The sequence below is a fragment of the Ostrea edulis genome, chromosome 2, assembly GCF_947568905.1.
Source record: "Ostrea edulis chromosome 2, xbOstEdul1.1, whole genome shotgun sequence".
Lineage (NCBI taxonomy): Eukaryota > Metazoa > Mollusca > Bivalvia > Ostreida > Ostreidae > Ostrea > Ostrea edulis.
In genome coordinates, this window is record NC_079165.1 from 33,387,482 (window position 1) to 33,414,337 (window position 26,856).

At 34.7% G+C, this 26,856-nt stretch overlaps 1 protein-coding gene across 1 annotated transcript; it reads right to left on the bottom strand.

Moving 5' to 3' along the window:
- Positions 1–17,902: 17,902 nt before the first annotated feature.
- On the bottom strand, positions 17,903–26,326 carry LOC125680325 (epidermal growth factor receptor-like). The gene is made up of 6 exons (XM_048919807.2): positions 26,145–26,326; positions 24,321–24,683; positions 22,757–22,888; positions 21,189–21,269; positions 20,872–20,990; positions 17,903–19,295 (listed from the first exon to the last, which is right to left on the bottom strand). The coding sequence occupies exons 1-6, from the start codon at positions 26,251–26,253 to the stop codon at positions 19,203–19,205; spliced, it is 897 nt and encodes a 298-aa protein (XP_048775764.1). The 5' UTR covers positions 26,254–26,326; the 3' UTR covers positions 17,903–19,202.
- Positions 26,327–26,856: the final 530 nt, after the last annotated feature.

The window sequence follows — 26,856 nt, forward strand, 5'->3', positions numbered from 1 at the left end:
ACTAGGTGATGGTCACTATGATATCTGCTGTTACTATGTGATGGTCACTATGATATCTGCTGTTACTATGTGATGGTCACTATGATATCTGCTGTTACTACGTGATGATCACTGTGGTATCTGCTGTTACTATGTGATGATCACTATGGTATATGCTGTTACTAGGTGATGGTCACTATGATATCTGATGTTACTATGTGATGGTCACTACGATATCTGCTGTTACTAGGTGATGGTCACTACGATATCTGCTGTTACTATGTGATGGTCACTATGATATCTGCTGTTACTAGGTGATGATCACTATGATATCTGCTGTTACTAGGTGATGACCACTATGATATCTGCTGTTACTAGGTGATGATCACTATGATATCTGCTGTTACTAGGTGATGGTCACTACGATATCTGCTGTTACTAGGTGATGATCACTATGATATCTGCTGTTACTAGGTGATGGTCACTACGATATCTGCTGTTACTAGGTGATGATGACTATGATATCTGCTGTTACTATGTGATGATCACTATCAGAGGCGGATCCAGGAATTGCGGTTACTTGGGGGGTGCGCCACTTTATGAGGCAGTGGGTCCAGGGCGAAGCCCTCGTGGGGGTCCAGGGGGCGAAGCCCCCGAAAGCTCCTGAATTTTATAGATTTTATGGGGCTTGAAATATTTCTCCTATTTAGTAATTTGTACTATTTTCTATCATTTTTTTTAAAGGTGAAATTAATAAAATGACCGAACTTTTAAGGTTGTTTTTTTTTTGTTGTTGAAAAAATTAAGTTCTCCCAATACAGTAATACAAGAAATCAAAAGATTTTGTAATTTATTTCTCCAGGAGTGGAAGAAATTATCACTTCTTTTATCGTTTAGTACATTTTCCGAAACAAGATACCGCGATTTACCTTAAATTTGAAACTTTTAGGGGGGCGCGCGTGCCGGCTGCGCCCCCTCTATATCCGCCACTGACTATGGTATCTGCTGTTACTATGTGATGGTCACTATGATATCTGTTGTTACTATGTGATGATCACTATGATATCTGCTGTTACTAGGTGATGGTCACTATGGTATCTGCTGTTACTAGGTGATGGTTTCCACACCATCTTGGACTTCTTTATTCCCTTCTTTAGTATAATAGCTACTGCTGTCCATTTTCCCTTCTCAAATACAAAACTGTTTCACAATATCTTGCTATGACCAGTTTGAACTTGAAAATCAATAGGGTTTATTTTCTTTCTAGAGACAACCACTGTACCAAGTTTGGTAACTGTCAAGAAAAGGGTTCTTTAGATAAAGAGCGGACAAGACTTGGTCTACAAACTAACAGACCGACCCTTGACTTTGACCTTGTGAACCGAAAATTAATAGAGGTCATCTTTTAGGGGCAATCACTGCACCAAGTTTGGTAAATGTCAAGCAAGAGTACCGGTACCTTAAATATTAAGCGGACGAAATTTGTTCTTTGACAGACAGAACAACCGACCGACCGATAGGTTTAAAACAATATGCCCCCTCTTTTTCAAAGGGTGGGACATAAAAAATGTTATATATGCATGAACATACGTAAACATACACACTTATATTATTTACAACAGAGGAAACATGACTCAACTTTAAAAACAATTGTATCATTCAATAAAAGGAGGGGGTGTTATTCTGAATGCTATCAGACTTTTGAACTTAAAACGGCGCAACCCCAAACGAATTATCTACAGAGTCGCCAGCTATTTGAACTAAACTATGCATTTCCTGAGGAGTATGTCGCCGTTACGGTACCGTTATAAATGATCGTTTTGTATTTAACTTTCAGAATTTATTCTGAATTCAAAATATAAAGATTAACAAACAGAAATTCCCCTAAGAATTTCAATAGAAAACTTGATTTCACAAAGAATTTCAACAGAAGACTTGATTTCACAAAGAATTTTTAGAAGACTTGATTTCACAAATGCACTCATGACTCACCGTAGACAGATCCGCCTACTTGGGTGAAAATTGACCAATGAAATACTAGTAAACTAAGGAAAGTTACAAAATTCAGCGAGAAGTTTTATGACATTAATTTACATTGGTAAACTGAGTGAGAGACAGGTATCACAAAATGAAAGAAACACAATCTACAGATCTGACCATGAATTTGATATCATGTAGAAATAAATTTCCACTGCCACAGTGAAACAGGAAAGAGGTGTCAATGTTGAGAACTGGAAATGATTTTCCCTAAAGATCAAACATCAAGAGCAAAATAATTAGTCTATTCATTCAGATCACATCAAATTTAGTGCATGCAGTACATCAATTAATTTTTCATTAAATGAAACAAATAGCATTAGAGGAATAAAGAGTTGGATAGATAAACAATATGATGGAGAAAAATACATACTTGAATATGCATAATTATATAAAAGTAAAATATTGTAGGGGGACAGACTATCTCATAAACTTTTGAAATAAAAACACATAGTTTTTTTTAACATAACTGGATGACACACTTTTATGGAATTCTATATATATATAATTTCACCTATCTAGTTAGTTTTTTTTATAGAATTCTATTCTGTATGATTTTATGTTCACAAAAACACAAAATTTATACGGATATCACGTTATCTAACGTTTGAATGACAATTATCCAGTGTAAAAATAATAGCAACGGCGATGTACAGAAACATTGTAGTGTCATATGACGTAAAATATTATGCTGAGAATCAATTACTGTCATATATTCATTTAAAACACAAACAGTTGGAAAAAAGAAACATTTTATAGAAACTTTAACGGTAAGCATTTCATTTCCAACAATATGAACACTGGAAAGTTTGCACAAAAATGACACAACATCAATTTTACCATTCCAGATTGAGTTCACATTTACGCAATCATTTTACATATATGTTTAGAACTCACTTTCAACACAAATATACATGAATGCATTAAGGTTAAATAGAAAACAAATTAATATATTTCAGTGGAAATACTTATCGGCGACAATTCATTCCCCAGTCAGAGCAAGGCACGGTACATCTTTGACTGGGTCTTTAACAAACGAACTTACCTGATGGTGTTTGTCTCTTTGTCTTATGAATTATTAGGGCATTTATTTGCACTAAGAGAATAAGATGCTTTTATCGTGGAAGAACAATTTGCATTGAGTTATCTCCCTTGGTGATTGATGCAAGCAGCTTAAGTAACTTGGGTATCAAAGGAGGCGCTGTTGCAGCAACCTTTCTCTTTGCTCGTAACAATCCAGTCGTGAGTTTGGTTGTGTTTTTAATAAGAAATGTCTTGAATAAGAAATGTCTTGCCATTAGCAGTTAGATATACAATTTAAAATTACATACTTAATATTAGTAACGTTTTATTATTTGATTGATTTGTATGTGGGACGACACATAGTTCTCGCGCCATGCGGGTTTCGGATAATTACACGTTTGCTAATGTTCCTTATACTTTGTTGTATATATATTCTTTCTATTTATTACGGTCTACAATATGCCACGCACTAAAAGAACCACCAGAGCCCCTCGTCGTTTCGACCAAGCTTTCCTACCCTTGCGGAGAACCAACCGCAATTGCAACCTCCTATATACACAAGACCACAACAGCCACTGGTTCAACAAACCATTTTGCAAAAACCACCGAATCAACCCCAGCCAATTGCACAATCACAACCCATGATTCTCCCAAACCACAGCAGACCTTCGCTGCACAGTCACAACCCATGATTCTTCCAAACCACACCAGACCTTCGCTGCACCCTAAACCACACAAACCTTGCAGCAACAGTAGTGACCCAAACATCCCAGAACCAGGAGGCTGTTTCAGTCCAGTCTGTTCAAGTTTCGGCGTATGAAAACCCATCAGAAATCCAAGAAAAAATTAACAAAGAGGTGGAATTAGGTAGGGTGTGGGACCTTACAAGAGTCTGCCTATTTATATCTTTGCAAATCTCCTGTGGGAGTTCTTCCAAAAGGTGAAAACACTGGTTGGCGTCTAATAACCCACTTCTCATACCCTGCAGAGAACAGAGTTAATTTTTACATAGACCACCTTGAGTCAACAGTTTATTACACGTCATTTGATACAGTCACAAGAATGTTGGCCAAGATTAGAAAGGATGCTTTCATTGGAAAAATGGATATAAAATCTGCGTTTCGGTTATCGCCAATTTCTCCTGGTGATTTTGATTTATTAGGTTTCAAGGTCTGTACCACATTGACAAATGCCTACCAATGGGCTGTTTATTGTCATATAAAGTTTTGGAAGAATTTGCCACATTCTTACATTGGGTTACTCAACAACTTAGTGGTTCTGGTGCCCTAGATCATTATTTGAAAGATTTCATTTTTGCAGGAAGGATCAAGTATCTTGTTACAAACTGATGCAAACATTTCAAACAGTGTGTAGTGAACTTGGGGCCCCACTTGAAAAAGAAAAAAACCCAATTTCCCCTACACATTGTCTTGTTTTTCTGGGTCTGGAAGTTGACACCATGCAGATGATGGTGCGAATACCTCAAGCAAAATGTGATGAGTTGTTGGCATTATTGCAGGAGCATCTAAGTAAAAAAGATATTCTGCGACAGTTACAGTCCCTGCTGGGGAAGCTTATTAATTTTTTCACTGAAGCCATTTCACCGAGAAGGGCAGTTGCGAGGCGTTTGTACAACGCAACCCATGGAGCTAGCAAGCCACATCATCATATCAAACTCAATAATGGAATGAAACAAGACACTTGCATGTGGGTAAGTTTCTTAGAACGTTTTAATGGCCATGTTAACTTCCTAGAAATTGGTCATCTAACCTGGTCTTGGATTTGTACGCAGACAGTGTTGGTTCTGCCCATTTGGGTTGTGGTGAATACTTTCAGGGTAAGTGGTGTCATTTTCCTTGGCCACGTAATTGGTACAACTCGGACATTATGCGTGATATGACAACTTTAGAACTTATTCCAGTGGTTTTGGTCATCAAGTTGTGGGCTAGTAGGTTAGCAAACAAGAGGCCAATGGGTCACATCGCTCACCTGAGCAGCAGTTCCTAGCAACAAACAAGCTTGAGCAAAACTATCATTATAGAACTAGCTTGGTTCATAAAAACAATTTCAAAGGTAACGACTACAAATTCATTGATTATCAAACTTAATTATGAAACTTGACTACAAATTGATCAATTATCATATGCCCTTGTAGATTGATATTACCTTCCATATTAACAAATTTCATATAAGGATGCTTTGTGCCAAGTTTGGTTCCCTATACATTCGCATGAAAAACTTTGATTTCCTATTGTGGCCCCTTTCTAACCCCAAGGGTTATGATTTTTACAAACTTGAATCTCCACTTTGTCAGGAAAATTTCAGTTTTTCTGAATCAGTAGCTCTTGAATATAAGCTTTTTAAAAGGCCCCGCCGTATTTTGCATTTTTGTGATTATCTCCCCTATAAAGGGAGCATGGCCCTTCATTTAACACCAAATATGTATATGTTCTATTTGTAAAGTGTGTTTATCAATTGATTATACCATGAAGGTATGTATTATTTAACGTGTACAACTATCGCAAATGGATATGATATCCATATGATGCAGCACAAGTAAACACGTGTTAGGTCCGTGTGGGACGGTATGTTAACCATTAACACCGAACTTATAGTCTTCATCAATAAGGTAATGATTGTACTGTTTTGATATTATAGTCTTCATCAATAAGGTAGTGATTGTACTGATATTATAGTCTTCATCAATAAGGTAATGATTGTACTGTTTTGATATTATAGTCTTCATCAATAAGGTAATGATTGTACTGTTTTGATATTATAGTCTTCATCAATAAGGTAGTGATTGTACTGATATTATAGTCTTCATCAATAAGGTAATGATTGTACTGATATTATAGTCTTCATCAATAAGGTAATGATTGTACTGATATTATAGTCTTCATCAATATGGTAGTGATTGTACTGTTTTGATATTATAGTCTTCATCAATAAGGTAGTGATTGTACTGTTTTGATATTATAGTCTTCATCAATAAGGTAGTGATTGTACTGTTTTGATATTATAGTCTTCATCAATAAGGTAGTGATTGTACTGTTTTGATATTATAGTCTTCATCAATAAGGTAATGATTGTACTGTTTTGATATTATAGTCTTCATCAATAAGGTAGTGATTGTACTGATATTATAGTCTTCATCAATATGGTAGTGATTGTACTGTTTTGATATTATAGTCTTCATCAATAAGGTAGTGATTGTACTGTTTTGATATTATAGTCTTCATCAATAAGGTAGTGATTGTACTGATATTATAGTCTTCATCAATATGGTAGTGATTGTACTGTTTTGATATTATAGTCTTCATCAATAAGGTAATGATTGTACTGTTTTGATATTATAGTCTTCATCAATAAGGTAATGATTGTACTGTTTTGATATTATAGTCTTCATCAATAAGGTAATGATTGTACTGTTTTGATATTATAGTCTTCATCAATAAGGTAGTGATTGTACTGTTTTGATATTATAGTCTTCATCAATAAGGTAATGATTGTACTGTTTTGATATTATTGTCTTCATCAATAAGGTAGTGATTGTACTGATATTATAGTCTTCATCAATATGGTAGTGATTGTACTGTTTTGATATTATAGTCTTCATCAATAAGGTAGTGATTGTACTGTTTTGATATTATAGTCTTCATCAATAAGGTAGTGATTGTACTGATATTATAGTCTTCATCAATAAGGTAGTGATTGTACTGTTTTGATATTATAGTCTTCATCAATAAGGTAATGATTGTACTGTTTTGATATTATTGTCTTCATCAATAAGGTAGTGATTGTACTGATATTATAGTCTTCATCAATATGGTAGTGATTGTACTGTTTTGATATTATAGTCTTCATCAATAAGGTAGTGATTGTACTGTTTTGATATTATAGTCTTCATCAATAAGGTAGTGATTGTACTGATATTATAGTCTTCATCAATAAGGTAGTGATTGTACTGTTTTGATATTATAGTCTTCATCAATAAGGTAATGATTGTACTGTTTTGATATTATTGTCTTCATCAATAAGGTAGTGATTGTACTGATATTATAGTCTTCATCAATATGGTAGTGATTGTACTGTTTTGATATTATAGTCTTCATCAATAAGGTAGTGATTGTACTGTTTTGATATTATAGTCTTCATCAATAAGGTAGTGATTGTACTGATATTATAGTCTTCATCAATAAGGTAGTGATTGTACTGTTTTGATATTATAGTCTTCATCAATAAGGTAATGATTGTACTGTTTTGATATTATTGTCTTCATCAATAAGGTAGTGATTGTACTGATATTATAGTCTTCATCAATAAGGTAGTGATTGTACTGTTTTGATATTATAGTCTTCATCAATAAGGTAATGATTGTACTGTTTTGATATTATTGTCTTCATCAATAAAGTAGTGATTGTACTGTTTTGATATTATAGTCTTCATCAATAAAGTAGTGATTGTACTGTTTTGATATTATAGTCTTCATCAATATGGTAGTGATTGTACTGTTTTGATATTATAGTCTTCATCAATATGGTAGTGATTGTACTGTTTTGATATTATAGTCTTCATCAATAAGGTAATGATTGTACTGTTTTGATATTATAGTCTTCATCAATATGGTAGTGATTGTACTGTTTTGATATTATAGTCTTCATCAATAAGGTAGTGATTGTACTGTTTTGATTATTATAGTCTTCAATAAGGTAATGATTGTACTGTTTTGATATTATAGTCTTCATCAATATGGTAGTGATTGTACTGTTTTGATATTATAGTCTTCATCAATAAGGTAGTGATTGTACTGTTTTGATATTATAGTCTTCATCAATAAGGTAATGATTGTACTGTTTTGATATTATAGTCTTCATCAATAAGGTAATGATTGTACTGTTTTGATATTAAAGTCTTCATCAATATGGTAGTGATTGTACTGTTTTGCTGCTCCTTCCACACATTTTCCGAAAAGGTGATTTTTGTTGTCGTTGACGTGAATTAGAGAGGTCCTGGCCTCTTCTCGAATGATGGGTGTGTTTATGAATTTTTGTGAGAAACTAAAAGGTGCAACGAACCCGAGACAGATTGAGCACGAGGGATAGTCCATCGGACGGCGCCAGTATACGTGCTACTCTCTCTAGCGAGATTTAAACATTCACAGTAAACTGCATGTTCAACTGTTGAGATACAAACATGTATACATATAAAACTTCATATCCAGAAGACTTTATTTTAAATTGTTAAAAATGCATTCCGTTATCATGCAATATGTCGTTTGTAATACTTAGAAACCGTTTTTCAAGGTCATAAAACATTCAAATTGAAATGCAGCAGTCACAGATGGTTCAGTAATATGAATGTCTTTTCTACCGCTTTAAGGAGTTTTTACTTTGGTTTGTGATTGTACATTCAGAATTTTTTATTAGACGTTTATAGTAAGTTTTTCCTCCTCTGAGACAGCTGCCTCCACGCGGCATCGAACAGATTCACATTGAAGACAAACATCAAATCTGAGGAAGGCGGTTTTAAGGTAAGGAAGACATCAGTTGTTTTAAACAGTCCTATCGTTCTCTCCTATTTTGCTCTATGGATATAGTTACTGGGAAACTTCGGTTCATACCCGAGTACGAACTTGGGTTACCCAAGATGCAATCAAACGGAGAGAGTTTCAACTCTTTTAGGACGTATTGTGACATTTGAACTCTACTCAAGTAACTCTGTCGTGTATGAAGGTTAGTGTGGTAGCAATATCTCGCTCTTGTAATAATACTGCATATGTGTCAGTTTTCAAACGTTGGATGTGATTGGCTGGATGGATTATACATGTACATGGGGGTAAGAATTTACCCTACTTATTCCGGTTTGAATCAAAGTCGCCCTGTAATGTTTTACAATAACACATCGTAACCACCAGTCATGCTGTAGTAAAAAGAAATACATGTGTATGATTAAAATGCACTGTTCACGCTTCACATTTTTATTCAGTTTGCGAGTAAAATGATAAAAGCTTACATATAGAAGTACATGTATACATCTTTTTAAGAGATTGTTTAAGTAATCACTTTTCAAAAATTGTAGAACTTTACCAATATTCATTCAAGTAAACATGACTTATGACAGATCTACCGGCCCTTCACAGACAGAATTGTATCTTGTGAAAAAATATCTTTTCGGGGATTCTCATGTAATGATTTGTCCCATCATAATTAAACGTTTAGATGGCCTTATGTAATGGAATGACCCGACCCCCCCCCCCCCCCCCTTGTAAGCTAAAACAAACTCTTCTAAGTGTATATAAAGCAGCATCTGAACATTCGTCCATCGAGAAAAGACATGCTTTGAAAGGTAACTGATTTTTGATAGTGCGGATATTGCACTGAAGGCAGACCAGAGAGTGATTCAGTGGCCCGAATAGAGCACAGCTATTCATTCTCTTGGCTCATCTTATAACATGGACAGGGCCTACATGTATATGGCCACATATGAAAATGTGTAAAAATCTTTTTTGACTACTTTCACAGTTATTGGAGATAAAATGAATGCATGGTTCTGATGTCCTCTTCTCAAATTGTGAAATTCACCGACCATGGGTCGGGTTTAGACGTTCTGTGGGGTGTCAAAATAATTTATATACTTCAAACTTCCATTTTTCCTTCTTTTGGAATTGAATAGGAATTGTATGTATATTTTGAAAGATCATAAACATGGGCACAAAAGACTCCATATTGAGGTTTAAATGCAAATATGGGCTATGATACTAAGGTGACCGTTACAACACAGGACCCCATGTTTTGTTTACTTTGCCTTCTTTAAATTTGTACTGTGTATTGTACATGTTAAAAAATTCTATGTATACATTCAAACCATGGTTTATTTCTGTGCTGATAAGATACACTGTAATCTATTCAGAACTTTTACAATTTTGTTTTCGTGTTCTGACCTGAATTTGGTCCAGTATGAAACCATTCTCGTATGCACGTTAATGTAAGCAGGAAAACGTCATGTTTCACCATATACAGGTATTATAAAGGACGGCGAAGGAATTTTCAAACTAAAACTTTTTTTCATAATTCAATACAAAGCGTTTTGCGCTTATTAATTCATGGTTTGCTTGAGCTTTGCAAAAAGAACCTGAACTAGAAAAGACAATGCCAGAATATTGAAATTCCTTCATATTCTCAACAATACTTTCGTTGTAATAAAAACATTTCTTCAACATACGCCCTTTACAAAATCAAATTTTAGTTTTTTTTTCTACATTAACATTCAATTTCCACTCAGTATAACAATATATATAATGTATTCAGTGCATGTTGTAAATCTTCAGCGGATTCAGCCAAAAATAACTGTCATCTGCATACAATAGAATTAAAAGTTTCATAAACATCATTGATTCCTCTTCAATTGATTCAGTTTTACTTTAAAGACCGGCCACGCCTTTCTCTCACATGGATAGTAAGGTCATTGGTATACCGGTATAGTGAGAACAAAAACAGAGATAAATTATCGCCTTGTCTAACTCCAACATTGCATGTAAAAAGAATTCAGTTGTCATTCCATTCATCTAAATCATTGATTCGACCTCTCTATACATGTTTTTACATAAGTAATACATTTATCCTTAATACCATTTGCAATTAACTTGCCCCACAGACCAATTCTCCATACACTGTCAAAAGCCTGCTAAAATCTATAAATACACAAAATAATTTCTTCTTTCTGTTCATCTAAGTGTATAACAAACATTGTAATGTAAGAACATGGTCTAATGTTGAATAATCTTTTCTGAATCCAGTTTGGGTTTCATGAATTAAATTGACTTTTAATTCTCAAATCGACAATTTAGAATTTTAGAATATCAGTAAAAAGTTTACAGTGGCAGATTACCTGTAACAATGTAATGGGGCGGTATATAGTAATTTTCTGGTGATGTTGGATCACCTTTGTTTTGTAGATAGGTTTGATAACTCCTAGTACCCACTCATCTGAAACAAACCACAATCAAACATCACGTTAAATAATTCTTATACGCAGGCAAAAATATTGACATTGTCGATAGGATATGTTTAAGAAATAATGATCGCGTTTTCGTGTATGTTGTAAGATAACATCCGAGGTCAGAAATGTTGTTTTGAAATATAAAAGTCAAGGCCAAGGAGGTAATCCTGCAACATATAAGAAAACAAGAACTTTATTTTAATTCCACTATGACTCGGAAATATACAGCCGATCGTTTTCCTATATAGCTACGAATGAGGTCACTGTGTCGTCATGGCAGTTTCAAAACGGCCTACATTTTTTATGCAGACAAAAAAGGTGAGATGGTAGGGGTATTCTAAATCTATTTTGAAAAATATATTTTAAATTAGTTTAATGTTAACGGATAATATCAATTGCTTTGAATACAGTTCAAGAAAAACTTGTCTGTGCATTGTCATGTTTACATGTGTATCGCTCTCGGAATTGCGATTGGTTCTTCAGTCATATATTAATTTGTTTTACAACATACAGTAAAACTCTGATATAGCGAATTTCTGGGGACCCTCTATAAAAATTCGCTATAAGCATAATTCGCTATACGTTTATAGCGAATTCATAATTCAAATATAACGAATTCGTTATAAAACTGATTTGTTCTACATGTATATCAGTTCTATAAGAAAGCAGCAATCGATATACTTGCGTTTGTATTGTCTTTAAGAGAAATGAAGGCTATATATTTTCAAGAAGAAATATTTTTATACAAGAAATATTCACATTGATTTATATATGATAATTTATCTTGATGGATTATTAAGTCATGCAAGAACATGTCGAGAGAGAAATGTCAACAACATTTTGCGCAATACATACATGTACAGTCTATTGCAATTGCCATTTACTTGTTGCATGATTTTTATGATTTTAAAATTGAATGATCAGTCATCGATTTTATTGTTGCATAGCAAAACTCAAAGTGTAAGCGAGATGTGTATCAATTTTTTCATAATCATTTAAAAGTATGAAGGTATATCGTAGAATAATGGCCGCGGCATTCCTTTGATCTTTGCAATAACCGTGGTAGAATTTCAATCATAAATCTGTAAATACTGATAAGAAGAGCTTATAATCACTGATAACGTGATTTTAACTAATACGGGACAGAGACGAAAAATAACAGTTTTGGATGATCTGTAACATGTGTAATGCATATTTTCAAAACATAAGTAGAAAAAAAATCTATCCCAGATAAGAAAAAAAGGTGATAAAGTGTGTGTTTTTTCAAGTATTTCTACATTTTGCTTACATTGCAATAAATAAGGTTTAGTTACACTAACTCGTAGGAAAGTGTCATCATGTAGTGTAGATTCTATTTCTATGCCCCCTTCAAAGAAGAGGGACATATTACTTTGCACCTGTAGGTCGGTCGATAGACCACATGTCCACTCAATATCTTGAGAACCATTTACCTGATTGTCATGATATTTCATCGGTAGATTGGATATGGTCAAATGAGGACCCCTATTGATTTCCAGGTCAATTCACTCTAAATATAGGAAGGGATTGTCCAATGGAACATCCTAAGAAGTAGATTGCCCTATTGATTTTGAGGTCATATGGTCAAACTAAACATAGGAATATACATTCACTGTCCTTGCAATATCCTGAGAATCCTTTGCTAGATAGCCATCAAACTTGGTACATTGATACACCCTACGGAGTAGATGACCCCTATTGATTTTGAGGTCACATGGTCAAAGCTCAAGGTTTAATCTGGACACAGGAATGTACTCACATGTTGTCCACTCAATATCTTTAGAATCATTCACGTAATTGTAATGATATTTCATTTGTAGATTGGTTATAAGTAGACGAGGATATCAATTGATTTTCAGGTCAAAATGTCAAGGATCAACCCACTCTGGACATTGGAAAGTACTGTCTCCTCAATATCTAGAGAGCCCTTTCCTTACCCTTTACATGTACTGTCCTTGCAATATCCTGAGAATCCTTTGCTAGACAGACATCAAACTTGGTACTGTAACACTGGTACACCTTAAGAAATAGATGACACTCTATTGATTTTGATGTCACATGGTCAAGGGTCAAAATGGACATAGAAAGATACTGTCCATGCAATATCGGGGGAATCCTTGCTAGACAGACATCAAACTTGGTACACTGGTAAATTTAGAGGTAAATTACCCTATTGATTTTGAGGTCACATGGTGAAAGGTCAAACTGGACATAGAAATACGCTGTCTGCTCAATGTCTTGAGGACCCTTTGCCTGACAGACATCAAACTTGGAACACTGGTACACCCTACGGAGTAGATTGTCCCTAATGATTTTTTGTCACATATTCAAAGGCTAAGGGTCAATCCACCCTGGATATAGGAAGAAAATATCAGCTCACCATATCTTGAATTGTTCGGCACTACTATCAATTAAATGATGCATGTGTAGGCCTATAACCCTTTTGAATTATGCACCATTGGGGCATATATGTTTTACAAACATTTCTTTGTGTTCTTTAATTTTCATTTCGTGAATATGGAGCCAGAGCGGGTCCACAATAGGGGATTAAGGATTTCACACCTGGGCTTTTCTCTGTTATAAGCAAAGTGACCCAAGTGAGCATTGCTGCCTATGGGTCTCTTATGACACTGTTACACACACTGCGTAATATTTGTCTCTCATGGTAAAATCCTCAAAAAGTCAAAACCTTATTCTTTTCCTTACTTGAAATATTGACGTACATGTAGAAATAGATTGGAGTTTGCTATTGATACATTTATGTATGTACATGCATAAAGTTGAAGGTCGCCTGTAGGACATTGAGTGTTACGTGTAGGTCGGACCGTGTGTCCACATCAATACTATGATTGATTAACATACCGATGCAAGAATAAAACGTGACGATCATTTACTGCATTAAGAATTGTGAACACAATAAACCTCAAACAATCAACAGTATATAACGTTAAAAAACATGGCCGAAACAAAAATGATCAGACATCGAAAAATGTGCGTAATTAGTCCTGTTGACAGTCGCTGGTGACATTGGCTTTAATAACGACTATCATATTAATTATAGACTGTCTGGATTTAATCTGGTCATCAGTATCTGATCGTGATATCATTTCATCTTGGAGGGGATTAATTTTCAATTTACTCCCGTGTAATTTGTAATTGGTAAGATAAGTCTTCTGTATTTTTTTGTAACTGCAGGAAGTGTTTTCTACAGCGTAGCCATCCACATCACAGCCAATGAAATACAATGCAACAACATCCATATTAGCGTTGGGATAACAATACTAGAAGAGCGGATCCCGGATTCGCAATTGAGGGAGGGGCGTAGATATTATGCCAAAGGTTTCACTGAAGCGCGAAAAGGGGTTAAGTGCGGGGGGGGGGGGGGGGGGGGGGGGGGGGGGGGGGGGGGCAAAGGCAAAGGCAATGCATTCTGAGAGCATTTTATAAGATTTCTGTGAAAAGCTATTTCTTGTGAAAATGTGTGTTGATATTTCAAATATTTTCAGATTCGCAAAATATGGCTACCGGTAACGTAAAAAATTTACACCATTTATCTAATAGCACGATGTTCGTGCGATATCCTAAAATTTCATTGATTGTTTTGCTGTTTTCCGCCACACTCAACAATTTTTCAGTTATCTGGTGATGATTCAAGGATAAGAGAAATACTATCATTTTCAAGTCATGATAACTTCGGCAAGGAATTCAGGAACATATAATCACAGGGGCTTCTTATCCATTATGTTCTCAATCTATATACATGTATAAATATCTAATTAGATATTTATATATAGACGGAGAACATAATGGATAAGAAACCCATGTGATATAATCATTGTATAATTTCGCATTTTCTAACTCATGGTAGACCCATTTCATCGACTCTCTACCTTCTTTTCACTTAAAAAAGGAATCAATACTTCCTCTCTTCATGATTAGGAATTTATTAGATAATGCGGCTATAGGTCACGGTAGACTAGTGGCTTGGGCGCTCGGTTCACATTCAGGAGGCCTGGGTTCGATTCTCGAAGCATCCGAAACTAGAATAAAATTTCACCGATCTTTTGGATATAATATCCCCTCCCCCGTGACGATAGGGTGATGACGCGACAAAGAACCCTCACTAATTGCTGCAGCCGTGAACATCATTCACCTAAAGCTGGTGGCATCTGTGCATGGGTGAAAAATCATCGAATACAATTATGCAACATCTGTAGTTGTTATTGAATCATAGGTGAAGGACGTGCTCTGATGTCATCGCGCACTCTTTATACACGAAATCCATTCTATGCGCTAACCTCAAAGCGTCTCCTTCATCTATTAACAATTGTCATTTTCATTCACATGTCGATTCGTTATACCCCAAATGAAGTTGAAATAAAAGACACCGCAGAGTCTTCCACATCTGTTTCATATTTGAATGTGGTTTCATATTTGAATATTTCAGTGAGCATAGACGTTAAGGCAAACTAACAACTCTAAAAAGACAAAGGGGATGACTTTTGAACAGCTTCTCCAATGTAAGCTTCTCATTAACATGTCTCCCAACTGATTCGATATACGAAAGCACATTCTACGTATGATAAATTTCTAATCAAAGACAAGTACATGCGACAAATAAGTTCATGTTACAGAGGTTTCAACCATCTCGTTTTGTATTCTTGACAGGATTTGTGAGATCGATCACCTTTCGTTATCAAACGGACAACATTTACTGCAGGTACAGGAAAACCCAAATGCAATTATTTGATGTGTTCTATATACACAACAATTCTATCCCTTTTAAATCTTTTTATGCCCCCGCCACAAAGTGGTCAGGGCAGATAGTTTTACCCTTGTCCGTCCTTCCGCGACATCCAGTTCTTACTTTTTTTTTCTAAACGCCTCGATATATTGAATTGATTTTTTGTATGCAAGTGTATATTAATGAGTTACAGATCGAGTTTGAGTTTTATTTCGGTTCGTTGATCTTAGATGGAATTGTGTAAAAAAAAAAAAAAAAAAAAAAAAAAAAAAAAAAATGTTGAACTGATTATTTTGTATGTAGGTGTATATTGATGGGTTTCATTATTCTGATAATATGATGTTATTGATCCAGAAGAAACTATTATAAAGCAAGTATTTAATGTATGGCTGTTAAAACATACCACGGATTGTTGTTGAGTTTTTCATTGTACTAGGTTGTCTAAATACCACATCCAATGCTATACTTCGATGGATTTCCTACATTTGACTTTGCTGCAGGCGGGAGCATTCGTGTCGTGCCGACACATCTAGTTATATTCTAATCCACCATTCTTTTCTTAAAGAGGTTCGCACCTGAGTTTTGTAGCATTGTCAAGTTTTGGAAGTGTATTTTGGATTTCAACACTGGAGGGGGATTATGAAATTGAAAAGAAAAAATGAGGTATATTGCTTGTTATTGAGCTACAGTGTGTTAAACTTGACCTTTTTGCATTTAAGATTTGCTTACAATTTATTTTCATAAACTCAATTTTTTTGTTGTTTGGTGTCAGCATAATATAAGCAACCCACATCAATCTCTTTACATAAATTAAATACATACCCATATCTTCTAACAATAATTATAGATATAAAAATGTTAAATGCCAGCAGTAGATTGGAAATTAATAATGACCTTTTTACACTTAATTTACGGGAAAATTAATTATATAGAATTTGAGAACTCAAAAGAACATATTAGAAGCATTGCCATTCTTGCCTAAAAGTATAAAATGGAACTTTTAAAAAGGTGAGGTTTTGAAATATTGGTCAAAATACTAAATTTTCATACAAAATTTCAAGTACATATTGTAAATCAATTTAGACGTTTACAATTAAGAATTGCTATTCTGTTTGGGAAAATGTATCAACCAAATTAATGTATTTACAACATTTGAATTATTTCCAAGTCTCTACTAATTGTATCATAAATGACAAACTTGAAATGCACTTTTAAAGGGACTGATTCACGATTTTCCTCCAAACTTTGTTTTGCACTTTTTAAAAATGATCAAAACATACCCTCTAATACGTTTAGAAGGTTTCACAAAAAAAAAATTAACCATGACAGAAGCTCATTAGAGAGAGTTTATTTGTTTTGAAAACAAAGATTGAGGTGTGTTATTGTTTACGGGGTTTTCAAAATAAAATGATATTGATCCAAGTTTATTATATATATCACATCTCAAGTACACTTTAGGTAAAATGTATCATTTAAACGTTAAGATGTGTGATTGTACAAAATGAAGATGCTTTAAATTACAAAAATAATGTTTCACTGGTTTGTTTACATAAAAAGACTCGAGTCTTTATTTTTTTTACATTTTACATAACACAGAATCAAAGCTAAAATATTGTTCTTATCCTTGCATTCAGACGGTCCAAATTTTGGTTGTCAACACTAAATGAACTATATTTTTTATTTTTAACATGAAAAATGAAAAACATTTCTTTCGAAAAACGTGAACGGTGAGCCAGTCCCTTTGAGGGTATAAATATTGACGATATATTGGATAAATCAGGATCGTGCAGATTTGGAGCTTTCTCTTTATACAATCCTTCCGCCACAATGTAATCTTTTCTAAATTATAAATATATAACATGTTGGGACCAATAAAGTAAGTACTGCACCAGTATACCTTCACATTTATAGCATCCTACACAGTTGTATCCCAATTAAAGCCGTGCTTGACGACTCTCCAAATTTGGTTTTTGTTTCTGTAACCAGACACATGGTGAAACTTTTAAACGTACAGGTACGAAGTGATGTATTCTCGTGGTCTCCCCTCCACAATATTTCATACACTATTTGTATAACATCCATCAAAATTAGGAGCCCGAGTCTTTGATAGCGAATTTATTTTAAATCTACATACATATATGTAACATCTTGGTAAAAATAGTCCTTCAATGTAGCAGCAAGAATGAATTATTATATTTAAGGTAGATCGATCCTATGTGACGTCATAGGTTATTGAAAAATCTTTATTTGAATTAAACTTTGCGCATGATAGAAATGTCTTTCAGAGGAATTTTATTCACTGGATAAAATAAAAATACTGGAAAACTATTGATACTGAAAAATTGTTTATTTTCCATAGATAATCAATTACTTATAAAACAAAATTTGGTAAAGGGCAATAACTCCTATGCTGGCATTTCCTCTACTGCATGTCTATTATACAATGATTTCCCTAATATACAAAATTAAGTTTTACATATTTATGAATTAGCAGTTTTTTTTTAAACTGTTGACGTTTAGAGTTTGTCATTTCGAAAAGTTTTTATCTATTTTTATTATTCTGTTTAACGAAAATGTGTGATTTTTTAAAATGCTGATATATACATGTACTTCTGTTTTTGCATGTCTAACATCTTTAAAAATGTGGCAACATACACATTTTCTTTAGTTATCAATTAAATTAAACTACATTGAGTGGAAATTAATACAATTTTTCCACATGCAACCAATAATATTTATAATCTATATGAGGATTGATCCATCTTAATAATGATTTCTCAGTAGTAAACTTTTGATTTGTAATTATGTCCATAAAAAACCAAATGTGACACAAAAGTGAACTTTCATCTTGACAAAAAATATGAAAGAAACGAGTCAAATTACAAAATACATGTACAAGGAAAAAAATCCATTTTGTGTATAATATATCGAATATATAGGGAAAGTTGGTTTCCTTATGCAAATTACTCCATGTCTCTAATTTTTTTTTAGATCCCCATGTAACAAACAAAACAGGCATTTATTCCTTAAATACGATATATAATGAATGTTTTACAGTTCTATACACAACTTATGTACAATAATGATTCATTAAAATATTTTTAAAATCCCCCAGAATATATGGGAAGCCATGAACTGACGCTTGTTGGGTAACTTGGTCTATAACATGTATAGCTTTAAAATAAATTATATCACCATGATTAAATGAACGGGGAATGTACAACCACAGGGACAAGTGAAGTTTGGCACAGGGAAAGGGACACTTTAAATGAAACTTTATGAATGTGTTTCTCATGCTGAACCAACGCTGAATTTGAGACACCTATTAGTGTTTGGCACATACAAGTTGATTTGATCCTTCACATGTGCAAATCCCAACTCCAAAAACATCGCCTCTGCATCATTTCTTGAGGCAATCTTGTCCATTGCGTGCAGACACTTCCCAAGGACAACTGGACACACACAGAGAGTCAGACTTGAAATATTTACACATCTGAAAAAAATATCACAAAACAGTTTAATCCCCATACCTAACTACTTGTGTACAAAATATTCAACTTGTAATCATCAATTTTTGTGGGTTTCCAATTTTCGCATTATAAATCATTCACGAGCAAGAGAATCAAAATAAAGAATGATAAATCTCAAGCGAGGAAAGAAAGACCCCACTAGCATGCTTTATTTCTATAAGACGACAGGGACAAACGATTTTAGTGTTAACCTAGCTGCAATAATGTAACCCTCTCCGACTTATTTTTGGAGGGGGACTACAACACTTTAGGATCTCTGTAATGGTGCAGACACGGGAGTGATACACTCCCGCAATATTTTTGATCATTCTCAACATTTGTTGGTTTTCCTTACGTAAATAAAAATCATTTTATATGTTTCTTAGTCGATAAATAAATTTACAACCTGCAAGTTATGATTTGTGAGACTCTATTCAACCGTTTTTAACCATTTTGAATACTCTATTCCAATTTCTCGATCCATATTGTGCGCCATGTTGGATGTGTACTGAAGATGACCTTCCGGTTGTCAAGTTATTTGAATATGCCCATATAAGGTAGTGCTTACATCAATGTACGAGTATGGAGGAAAAGGTGATTTTGTAGGAATTGAAAAGGTTTGAATTTACTATTAAAAAAGAACAGCAGAATGTAATATACTAGGGCATGTCAGTTGTGAATTGTCACAAGAAGTTAATGTTGAGTAAAATATGAAAAGAAAGTAGCTTTGAACAAGGTAAAATGGTCTTCGTCCGAAAAACAAAATATGCCAACCCAATAGTAAAAATTATGAGTCGGAATTGGGAACAATCAACATCAAAACTTTGAACGCATTTGATTGTCTATTGATTGATTTTATCTTGGTTTAACGTCCCTCTTGAGAATTTTTCACTCATATGAAGACGTCACCAATACCGGTAAAGAGCTTCAAATTTAGGCCTATGCTCGGCGCCTTCGGTCATTGATCAGTGAGGGTTCCTACTGTGACACGAGACATCCGTTTTTAAAGCCATCTCCGAAGATCCGTGACATCCACACTTCATGCCGAGCGTTTGACTTGGAACTGTCACTAACTGTTTTAACGACTCAGGTCTGTCGCGGCCGGGATTCAAACCCCGGCCTTCCACATGCGGTGCGAACGCTCTACCTCTAGACCACCGCGGCGGTTTATTTGCTTGTCTAATATTGGTACACGATCAATTTCTTTCCTTTGAAAAAGAAAAAATTATTTTCGAAAGGTTTTATAAAGATCAAAGCTCATGGTGCTGACTATGAAATACTCTATATATGAAGAGAAATATTCATCATACCGTTACTTTATCAAACCCAAGGCCATATTAGCTACTCTGGACGCATCGTCACTAGCCACGCTTACTGAGTCTGTGAGAGAATCCAGATATAATGGATCTGGGAAAAGAACACTGACTTTCCGCAAGTAAACTTTCGAACCCGCGCCGACCAGCGGTGAGAGGCCGTGTGATTTAGAGCGCGATGCTCTTACCACTCGGCCACGGAGGCCCTTTCAACACCAGTATTACCATCACTGATATAATGACTTACAAAACAGTCGACGTTGCTTGGTCCCGTGCAACCAACAGCACACTCTGGATGGCAACATCCTACTATCGTACTGTCATAACACCGACCTGGACACAATTCGTCACACACTGGGTAGTGTACTGCAAAGAAGAATACAGATTGTCGTATCAATGGACAGGATTGATTTTGTCTTTCTATACATTGTTAAGGGCATAAAACGAAGAGGTGAAGCGAAGTTACACACGTCAGACACCAGTCTGATCAAAATTAGATCCGCTCCCTTAGATCGCCAAACAAACTAAGTAAAATATTGTGTCTAACACTTTATGTATACACACCAGATTGACACATATTAGGTCCTTTTCCCCAACAGTAGCGCTGGTTTCCGTTCGTACAGGCAGCGTCACATACTTCAAGACCTGTCAATCAAGTTACATATATCAGAAAATAACTCCATCATATTTATTGGGGTTTAATGTAAAATTAATACAAAATAGATGCAGTGATATTTTATAATTCATTTATAAAGAATCTATTATAGTTTTTATAGCTGTATTTTATCAATGTTAAGAGGTCCTCTTATAACCGGATGTTAAGTCTGTAGGAAAATGCAGTCTGAATCAATCGAATCAGATTCACACCCAGGTTATTCAATACGTCAAAACCACTCCTTGAATTTACGGCCTACTAACATAAAATATACTTATAAAGGTACAAAAACTACCACATCGATTCATAACTCAAGTCTATTGAATACATTATCGTGGTGTAGGAGACATTTCGAGCACTAGCACAACAAATATCTCGAACGCTCTAAAAGGATATCTACTGCCATTTATTTATTTATTTATATATTTATATGATACATTCTAGTCATATTGTGTGCCCTTTGAGTACTTATATTTATATGATACATTCTAGTCATATTGTGCGCCCTTTGAGTACTTATATTTATATGATACATTCTAGTCATATTGTGCGCCCTTTGAGTACTTATATTTATATGATACATTCTAGTCATATTGTGCGCCCTTTGAGTACTTATATTTATATGATACATTCTAGTCATATCGTACGCCCTTTGAGTACTTATATTTATATGATACATTCTAGTCATATTGTACGCCCTTTGAGTACTTATTAGAATCACGGGTCTTTTGGATATGACCTTGAAACGGAGGTCCCGTGTCGCGGCAGGTGCTGGCACGTTAAAAACCCCTCACTGCTACAGCCCTGAGCGTTGAGCATAGGTCTAATTTAGTGGTAATTCACTTCCAACTTGTCACATCTCAATATGAGTGAAAATTTCTTGATGGGATGTTAAACACCTAGTTATATTGTTGGCACTTTGAGTATTTATAGTATTTACAAGTCATAGTGTAATTACTGAGTACTTATAGTATTTGGAATTTGTTAATCACGTTGTAGGCACTTTGAGTACTACGGGTACTTAGGCACTTTGAGTACTTAATTAAGGGTACTTACTAGTCATTATAGGCACTTTGAGTACTATGGATACTTACTAGTCATATTATAGGCAATTTGAGTACTAAAGGTACTTATTAGTCATATTATAAGCACTTTGAGTACTAAAGGTACTTACTAGTCGTGTTATAGGCACTTTGAGTACTAAGGGTACTTAGGCACTTTGAGTACTTAATTAAGGGTACTTACTAGTCATTATAGGAACTTTGAGTACTATGGGTACTTACTAGTCATATTATAGGCACTTTGAGTTATAATGGTACTTACTAGACATATTATAGACACTTTGAGTACTTAATTAAGGGTACTTACTAGTCATTATAGGCACTTTGAGTACTATGGATACTTACTAGTCATGTTATAGGCACTTTGAGTACTAAAGGTACTTACTAGTCATATTATATGCACTATGAATACTTACTAGTCATATTATAGGCACTTTCGCCGTATGTGACTGGGTCTGACACTCCCGGGACGATGCCGTTCCAGGAAATAGTGTTCACATAGTTCAGCAGCGGGTTCTGCAGAAATAATACGCGTCCATTGGAAATCTCTGAAAAGAAAAAAACCCAGTCTGCTTAAAAAGGTTCTTACATGAAACAGTTCCATAACCAACACAAAGTGAATGTAGCATGCACATCTAGCTGGGGCATTGAGCGATTCCATCGGATTACCAAATTCTTAAGTCTTTATTTCACAGTAGGTACTCTGGTGATCCTCAAGTGTACGTTAGAATAAGAAAAATTAGTCAGATTTTCAAAAGATTCATGGAAACATGAACATGTATTCTCGACTACAAATATTCATGTTCATTTAAAATAATATTGAACGTAGATGTTAACAGCAAACTGATAACTCAACTTCATGAAAAACGGGATGATTTCACATATCCATCGTCAACTTCCCATATCTACTAGTATGTAGCAACATTCCATTTACCTGCATATGGTTTTATGTCTCTCAAATGCTTCGATACGCGAGAGCATGTTCTGCGTATGAACAATTTTTTAAATCAAGGCAAGCTACTGAAAAATGTAAACCTCATTACAATATTGTTACATCTTCAAAAAATCCTGTTATCAGTCTTATCTTTGTATTTGGGAGATGCCTACATCGGCTCAGTCTGACTAAAACCAGCCTCCCTTCTCCTATCGTCGACGGATAGGAGAAGGGGGGAGTGGTTTTGATCAGATTGACATAGGCTATGTCTGTTGCCCGATCCTATTGAGTTTCTCAATAAAATATGTTTAAATTAAATTACGCTCCTGACAAATAAGATGACGTTACACTCTCGTTTGAAGTCAGCATTTCACAAATTTTATTGTCGATATAGTGATTCATATCAATTGTTAGGCCATTCTTTATATACAAATTTTGACTACGGATTACTCCATTCACCTGATCAAGATAAAGGGCTAACAGCATGTGTCCGATGAACAGGGGATGTTTACTCCTCCTAGGCACCTGATCCCCTCTGTTGTGTCTAGGTGTCCGTGTTTGCCCTATTTTTAATTTTTTATTCTTTATGGAATTAATGAAATTGATCACTGTTTGTTACCTTCACTTTTTCATTCATTTGAATAAACACAGAAAAGTTTGGGTTAACAAAATTACATTGATTTACATAAGGTATAAATATTCAAATTTCTAAAGTGATTTTAAGAATTCCGATAATCAGTCACTGTTTCCTGAAAATTTAATTATCCTGAAAAGATTCATTCAAATCGTGCTGTTAAATTCGAGCCGTGTTTTTAAATATAACGTAAATTCGGTGAATTTTAATCAAATGTAGGAACCACGAACACCTGAATAGCTTGGATTTTCTACTGAGAGCACACCTCCCCGAATCCCTATGTAAATGTCTGTTGAGGTAACATACTTTGAAAACTAGTGAAAATTCCGCAAACTACTTTCAAAACACCTTTTCTGCTTAAGGAAACACAAAACCCCAAAACATGTTGCTTAGCGCTGCTAACCAAACCTACCCCTCAATGCCGGGAGCTGCAGCTCTCTCAGTCCCTTCTGGTTGTTCCCTGTGGAGTCCGTGAAGGCCACAACGAGACCATAATCCTTCCCCATGATGTTGAACATGTTATCGGCGCGAATTAACTTCAGACTAGTCAGAGGAATGGACTCCACGTCCAACAGACCAATGAGAACGTAGCCCGTCACAACTTCAATTTTCGATAAGAACGAGAGGTCGTACGAGATTTTCGCTGAGGATTGGAGATTGGTGATCTCTAGATTCCCTTCCACATGCTTACATCCCTGGTACCTCCTTATCAGGGATTCATAGTGAAACTCGGCACCCCCCGAGTAACCGAAACCTACGTGGGTACCATAACATTCTGTTAAAAAACAAAAATGAATTGAAGTTTACTGTTAGCATACGCAAGAAGTTGATATGCAATGAATTTAGGATTCCAAATGCTATTAACAATGATTTTTTTCTTTTCTTGTGAATAGAAATCTTGTTTATAACATTTCTACACTAGCTTGCACAACAATCCCTTCCAGTGGGTGTTACTCTAGCACCATCGTAAGAATCTTGTAAAATGGCTATATGACAGGTTTTTAGTATTCCTTTATCATCATATAATATTATAACGTTACTAGATCTATAACTAAGTATATTCAAGCTCTCCCGGTACACGACTCTCGCACGCAATCATTGCGGGTGCAACTATTTACGGAAAAACTCACGTTCTCTGTAACGGGTTACTCACTTTTTATTACAGTTTTGACAGAACATTACTGAAAATACTGTGCTCATTTGTGTATTTTTTAAAGTACATTTTATGTTTATCTGCAGGCGACATAAGACAAAAATAAAGTTGTTTAATGGAGCAGCTTCTTTTTGTAATCATAAAATCCCACTACAGTATGTTTCCATGTAATTTCAAATTAATACAATTAAAAATCAGATCAGGTCTTTCGTATTCTCGATTTCTTTCGTACAAAATTCCATTTCCATTTGTTTCCTCACTCTATGGAGTAAAAAACTAAGTGATTGGTTAGTAAATTGTGTAATAATTTGTAATTAAAGAATAATCGAATATCGTTTCATGAATTTACCGTTTCTGATTTAATAAAAGAGATCTTAACAAAATTGTACATGTACTTTTTTTCAAACTTACAAAAAACCACTTTTAACAAACCTGTATTCGCAATGCCAGTGTGTTTTTAGATGAAAGAATCGGGTATTTTAAAACACAAAACTTTGCCCTTTTGATGTAGGCCGACTCGGAAAGAGTCTGGGTTCTAATTTTTCATCCGCTTTGCTTAAGTTATCGGAAGAAAGTTATTGTTTATTAGCTACAATGCTTATCAAATATATAGAGTTTTGATGCAAGATATCTTCGGGACCCACTAAAATACTTTAAACTAATAACTTTCACTTTTTCATTTAAGCATCCCTCTGGTATTTAACATGTGCCTGCCATTAATTTTATAGGTATTAACCACGTGCATGGTATTTTCTGAACCTTTGAAAAAACAAACGCACACACACACACACATGGATATTTACAAAAACAAGTGGTATAAAGCAAACCGTGCTATAGGAAAGAGTGATTATATACTGTATTTATAACCCAGAAATCATGAATTAATCTTCCTGAAAAATGTATGACATGCCATTCAAGTGTCTTACAGTGAAACTTCTAATCTGTATGGTAAACGAGTGTAGATTCTTTAAATTCTATCTTTTGTTTCATAGGGTAATGATCTAAATATAGCTTAATCGCACCTATTCCCCTGATTTATCAGCAACTTGAAATTATATACAATTTTTCTAAAATAAAACTCACCATTTCCCTGACCGAATACCGACTGTTCTACCACATCAATAATCTCTACTCCCAACACAAGGGATACATAAAATAAACACAACGAAACTAATCTTACAACAACCTCCATCTTTCCTTCAACACAGAAGTTTGCTGTTCAAGTGGAAATGGTATATCACGTGACCCAAAATATTTTAACCTCTCTGACGCATTTACTGCAGCCGAACCTTCGATAGAAACTGTGCATGTTTACATTTTTAGTTTGCGTTGAAATTACATACTTTACATGTACATGTACAACTTTAGCGTACTTACTGTTGGAAATGTTCAAATATTTTAGACACTGAGATAAAATGTAAAGAATAATTTACGATCAAGTGATGACATAATCTGTTGTGCTGCAAAGATGTTAAACAAAACAAAGAATGACATTTGTTTAGTGTACGTTTTATTTCCATTGTGCATATATAATAAACGATTTAATTGCAATCTGAAATGCTTCAGTTGTATTTGTATTGCAACCAAGTTCCATTTGTATTTGATGACAAATTTCATTTGTAGTCAGTAATAAGAATCATGGAATATACATGTATATGTTTATAAAAGTACGAACTCTTACATAGAGGTAATTTTTGACCGATTAATTTATCTGTCTATCTGGTAGACGAATTATCAGATTGGGTAATCTCATAATATAACTACCAACAAGGGATTTTGAGGGAGATCGAGGGTG

Excerpts from the sequence above, each read along its gene's own strand:
- LOC125680325 (XM_048919807.2), bottom strand. The coding sequence starts at position 26,253 with ATGGAGGTTGTTGTAAGATTAGTTTCGTTGTGTTTATTTTATGTATCC. Across the intron at positions 24,684-26,144 it reads GGTATTCGGTCAGGGAAATG|AATGTTATGGTACCCACGTA; the intron begins GTGAGTTTTATT and ends GTTTTTTAACAG. Across the intron at positions 21,270-22,756 it reads AAGTGCCTATAATATGACTA|GTCTTGAAGTATGTGACGCT; the intron begins GTAAGTATTCAT and ends CTTGATTGACAG.